General features: G+C 40.0%; 1 protein-coding gene across 2 annotated transcripts in view; it reads right to left on the bottom strand.

Annotated features, from left to right (window-relative positions):
• Positions 1-203: 203 nt before the first annotated feature.
• The window catches only part of LIN52 (lin-52 DREAM MuvB core complex component), a 157837-nt gene continuing 151950 nt past the window's right edge, over positions 204-6090 (bottom strand). Inside the window, exon 7 of one of the 2 annotated variants that reach the window (XM_077123040.1) lies at positions 204-2550. Coding sequence is in view for 1 of the 2 variants with exons in the window: in XM_077123039.1 (XP_076979154.1) it covers positions 2495-2550 (56 nt within the window). In the remaining variant the exon portion in view is untranslated. The remainder of the gene's footprint in view (positions 2551-6090) is intronic. The other variant, XM_077123039.1, reaches the window with a different exon arrangement.

Genomic DNA, 6090 nt, shown 5'->3' with positions numbered 1-6090 from the left:
TCAAGGTAGAAAGTGATAAGAATCACAGGGATGGTATTCATTTATGTTGTAGGAACACAGGGGAAGGGATAATTTTCAGTGGGATCTTCAGGAGTTTATAAGAATAGGTTTGACAGGCCAAAAAGGGATGAAAGACTTTGTGGGAACTCAAAGGTATGAACAAAAGCACTCAAAAGTGAGGAATTGGGAATAGTTCAGATTAACTGGAAGAGAGACTTCATATATAGAAGAAGAAGGAAACTAAACTGGAGGCTCAATTAGAATTACATGTAGAGAGTCTTAAATATTTGCATGAGAGATCCAGTCTTTATTAATATGCAAAGGTTTCCAAATATTAATTTAGGGAGTTGAACATAGTGAGCTGGATGGCTTGTAGAAGGATAAGACTGGAAGCTGGAATGTCAACTGGGAGATTATGTAAAGTCCCAAACCATCCACTAAAATTTTAAGGGAAATGCAGTGAGTTCTTTGTCATTACAGATGTGCTTTCTGATCAGGTCTAAGCTTTAAATATGCAACTTGGCCCTTTGAGGAAAAACTCACTCTCCTATAAAAGGGGTACATTTATTTGAAGACACAGAAACCATCATATATAAAGTACAATCTCTTAATATTCTGAAATACATACACACTGTACATAAATTTATATTATCAATATAAAAATACATCATTAACATTTCTAAGGATGACAAATATAAAAACAATAAATATCGCAATTCTAAAACATCTACTTACATTAAGTGCTGGTGAATAAGATGACAGTAAAAGCAAGAGGCCAAAGCAGACCAGGAAACCAACTATGTAACTTCATGTTACAGGGTTGGTTTGGGGAAACAGCGCAGTATTTTTCAATTTCCCCAAGTACTTAGAAGTACCTGATGCCATCAACTCTCAAAAACAGAGCAAAGGAAGAATTTGACATCATGACACTATTTTTTGACCACATACTCACATACACAAAAACACACAAACAGACACACACACACACATTAACCGTATTTAGTAAGATAAAGGAATGTTGATAATAAGCTTAACTTAAAATCAAAGCCTCTACAACCAAAACTTCTAAGTAGCACCCAAGCAGAATGTTCTCCTCACCCTCATCCTTTGTGTCTCATATTTGATTTTCTTCCCTATTTTTTCAATCCAGCATTAATTCTAACATAGGAAACAAGGTACGCATGTCAGAAAATGACTGATGGACTAAATGTTAAACTGGAGAGTAGTGCACCCTAGTACAAACGCTCAGGATCAAAAACTTTTGAACATAGCCTTCCTTGAGTCCAAATGCTACCAGACTATTGCCACATGGGTGTTTTTTGTTGTTTTGTTTTTTTGTAAGTTTAGGAAACCCCATGTACCTCTACAAACTTCAGGCGCTGGGACTAGCATATAAGACAAAATACAGAGAACATGTATTAATTTTGTCATGGACCAGGTTTTCAGGTTTTAGCAGTGGCGAAGAGTTCTGTGAAAGTTGCATTTAAATCAGGAAATTCTCTTTTTTATGTGTGTGTAATTCTGTCAGACAGGTGAAGACCCTGATAGGTGCTGTGCAAGGGCACAAGGGAACGAAACATTGTCATCATCCCACAGCACATCTCATAGCACAATTAGGGTTTCTAGTTTCTTGTTAAATAGGAACTCCCTAAAATCATCCCCTTCTCCCACCTTTCAGGCCAAACTGACTTTCTGGCTTGAATCTGTAACAGGTTAGCTAGAACTCAAAAGTCCTCTTGGTCACCTTCATATTGATCTTGAAGTCCAGAACTTAACACAACCTTGCATGGACGAGGCTTTCATTACACAAGCAAATCCCAGGACGGACTTGCTACTCGGGAGTCCTTTCCCTGGAGTCAGAACTGAATGGCAGGGGCTGGGAGTAAGGGAATAGAAGGTTATTAGTTAATGGGACCATCATGAAAATTGTAGAATTGAAAAAGCAGGTATACATTGTGCGATGATTCTGGTTTCTCCAGCTGGGGATTCTTGGAACCTATTATAAACTGGAGAGTTTCCAGGTCAGGCTGCGTGGATTGGTCCAGAATCTGATTAGTCTCTGTCTCCTTGCATCATAAATACTTCAAGTACAACTCAAAAGAACCCATCCAATTGATATATCACAACTGACTCTGCCATCACAGAATCAAATCAACTGTAAGATTCTGGGGCTCCTGAACCACTTCTGGAACTAGGGAAGCGGACTTTGACCTTTGAGAATGCTATGCCCTTTGCTGTTACCAACATCCAAGGTAAGCACATCAAAGTCTGGAAGCTGACTAAATAACTGCAACGATCCTTGGGTAGAGCAGATTCTTCTCTTGCTGCCGAAGTCCTCAGGGGCATGGAGTGCCAGGAGCAGGAGAGAGGGTCAGTCCTGGAGGTACAGCCTCCAGCCTCTCCTGAGGAAGCAGTGAGGTGTGTGCATGGTCAGAGATGCACTGGGAAGGCAGCACAGTTAGAGTCCTCTGGACATCCTGTGCACAGGCAACTGCTACTTCTTGGGCTTCTCTAGAATGTTGAGAAATTTCCCCCGTGTCATCTCTCTGGCTGGAATCACAAAGCAAATGAAAGATCAATGAAAACCTAAAATTTGAAAAACGGATCACAGGAAAATTTATTTTAAAATGCATATAGATTTAAATTGTATATAAAATTGTTAACACAATAGATTCAGTCACCACTAACTTCGTAAAAGGAGAAAAACAAATTAGTACTGCCAACCAAAACCTGATAACGCTTTTTGACAATTGTTATAAGGTGCGAGCAACTAGGGCAGGCTTTATCATGCAGCCTTAAAAAAAAAAACAGGGAATTCCCCCCAAACCTATCACTCTCTTAAGAATGTAACCTAATACTTATGTTCACTATCTCAGGGGATTTGATCTCTGAGGCTTTTAAAATCCAACCAAGATTAGAGTCTTCTCTAGGTTTTGGTCTCTGGACATTTGTAACCTCAAATCAAAATTAGAGATCATTTACTACATCTCTCAGCAGTAGTAGTCCCTGGATGCTGTATTATAACAGGGTTTATATTCCCTCCATGCAGCTCATCTGTGGGTGGTGTAATAAAGTAGGGTTTATAGAGCTTTGGTTTTCTCTCTCTTGGCATTGTCAGTCCTTAGATATTTAATATAGCCAGGCAGGGTTTATGTGTCTTTCTCTGACTTTCAGCACTATCAATCTTTGGATGCTGTAGTTACAAGAGGGTTTATACAGCTACTTTCCTACATATGAAGTTCGAAAACGAAAATAAAACATTTCTCTATTACAAGGGCCACTCCAGAAGCTCCCCGTTTTAGCCCTGTCAAGAAAATTCCTGAAAAGGTTATGTAGCATAACACTCCCTTCATCCTCACCGCCCCCCATAGTTTATATTTTCAGATCTCTTAAATGGATTTAGTAATGCTCAAAGTTTCTGAAGGCTGGCCAGGAAGCCAGAAGTCTTTGGGAACCATGCAGTGGGTACAGGGCAGGTGTGCCCCCAGGCCTCCCAAGAATATGTCTCCATTCTGGCCAAGGAAGTGAGGTGGCTAGAAAGGCATTGCTGGAACAAGAATCTTTGCTCTAGCGTCCTTGCTGCCTTTCCCAGGAGTAGAGCAAATGGTACCAGATGAATGCATTACCCCCATCCCAGACCCACCTAAGTTTAACAGTTTCTTGTTCATGTGTATAACTAAGAAATAAAACAATACAAACTCTGTAACTATAAGGAGATTTTTAGTAACTACAGTCTATACACCACACATCCTTAACAAGTGTCTGGGCTTCAACAAAGGGAAAGGAAATTCCTTTGATAGGAGTGAAAGCCCCAGTGATGGGTCTTGCCTCATGTTCCCACAACCCAACCCCTGCCCAAATCAAACTGATTATACCCTCCTGGGTGGACTTACACCAAATCCTGTACATATGAAGTTCTATAAGACCTGCATGCAATTACTTGTTTATGTACTTGTCTTCTTCTACTAAACTATAAGAATTCATGGCAAAGCTTGTGTTTTATTAGTCTTAATACCATCAAGACCTAGCGTAGTGCTAGACCTCAGTAACTGCTGAATAAGTGTTGGTTAGATGAACAATAAAATACAAAAGAACTAGAACCAAGTAGAAACACAAGAAATGTTAGCTTCCTTCCCTTCTAGAGACAAATAATAAGACTATTTAGTGGCCGTTGGTGCTCTATTCTCTATAGCATGGGATTCTTTTTCAATGTACCTTGTAAATTTGGCAAGAAAATACATTTTCCTTGACGGAAGAAATGCCAGATTAGCGGAGATAGAAGTCAAGGACTAACTTCCCTAGAAGAAATCCACGCAAGTTCTTTCTTGCACATGGGAGGCAGCACAGGCTTATTTCGGAGAACACAGGATTTGAACTCAGTTTAAGTTCCAGCTCTAGTACTTAGCAGCTAGCTGACACATTGGGCAGGATTAGATCTCTGAGCCCCAGTTACTTCATCTGTAAAATGGGGAGAATGCTAATGTCATCTTCCTGACTTTTCTCTTGAATAATGGTAGTAAATACGCTTGGTATAGTAGTTTTATTATATATCATTAACACAGCACCTTCCAGAAATGGATAAGTAGCCTATGTTGTCTCTTATAGTCAGAATCTGCAGGATGAATAAATTGTGATAAAGGAGGCTAGCAATCTCTAAGCCTCATTCCTTGGAACCTCTTCCCTAAGCCTGATTCCATAGGAATTTATTTATACTTTTAGGGAGAGTGGGTCTCATCATTTACTTCTACCTGTTGGGTGGTTTACTTAGGCTAGATGCCTATTAAGGACTTTCAGCTGCAACATGGCTCGAAGCAAGTGTGACAGGTAGACAAGGGACAATACAAAAACACTGCTGGGCACGGAGCACTGCACTGATCTTACTAATTATTTCTGCCTACTGCATCTCAGAGATCATGATTTTCCACTGTTTCTTCCCCAAATGGGAGAATGACCACTATTTTAAGTCTGAGAATAAAAAAGTGACCTAATCTATATAAAGGATCAAAAGAATTTAAAAGGAAAAATAAATGGATATGCCAAAGTCTCTTAGTGCAAGCTCTCCTTGAATCTAAGCAATCCCTTTTAACAACCCCTTTTCACTCAATCATCCCCCCCCCCCACCAACCTAATTCAAGTACACAGAGATGCAGGAGACTACCGTAAAAGTAGAAGTAATTCCAAAGACATCATCTTCTACATGGGAGGGGAGAAAGTTTTCCTACTCGCCAGTCCCATATAGGAGATATACGAATATGTGACATAGTCGCTCCCTAAAAGAGGGCTGTGCCCTATAAATCAGATCCTAAGCACCCGCCCCTTTTGCACACAGAGAAATTGCTCTGGGTTGGGGGCTGCTCCAGAGCACGTGCTTTCCTGTTCACTTGTCATCAAAGATGTTAGCATTTCTGATTAATTCACATACCCTTCATTTTATTCTTCATTTCTTTATCCTTGCTCTCCTGCTCTGTGGCAGGGTGAAGATTCTTACCGAGCTGCTACAGTAATCACAATCCGCTAACCGTACTCCCCCCAAACCTAGTGAAATTGTTTAGTGATGCCAACTGCGCTTTTAATTTGCAAGACATCAAACACAGAGGTAATTTATACCAACATCTGTTCATTTTTGACTTCTGAAACAAATTCACACATGCTGCTACAAAATCCCATTAGGAGTAGGGAGAGAGCCTTCTGCTACTATTCTGTATTCCTCTTCTATACACATACACACACAAACACACATACACCTTCCAGTGGTGTTTTATATGTAAAAGTATTTTACTAAGACTCCTACCAAGGATTTCAAATCTCTTTGGGGAAAAGCACTTGGATAGCTACTGCTTGTTGGCAGAGGAGAGGAAGAGATTTCTTCCATTCTGCCTTCTTCCCAATAGGTATAGCTTCATATCATCTTAGCATGATGGCCAGGGTTAGATTACACACTCCTCAGGAACTCCAGCTCCTCCTTTCTTTCCTGGTTCTTTTCCTTTTACAGTGTGTTATATAGAAAACAATCCTAGAGAGGACAGAATTTCTAGACTGGATTTTTAGGGCACTCTGGAACCATTTTCTGATTTTGGATTTATTTTCTAG

This window comes from Tamandua tetradactyla, chromosome 12 (genome assembly GCF_023851605.1).
Source record: "Tamandua tetradactyla isolate mTamTet1 chromosome 12, mTamTet1.pri, whole genome shotgun sequence".
Taxonomy (NCBI): domain Eukaryota; kingdom Metazoa; phylum Chordata; class Mammalia; order Pilosa; family Myrmecophagidae; genus Tamandua; species Tamandua tetradactyla.
This window is presented reverse-complemented; position numbering and strand designations above follow the sequence as displayed.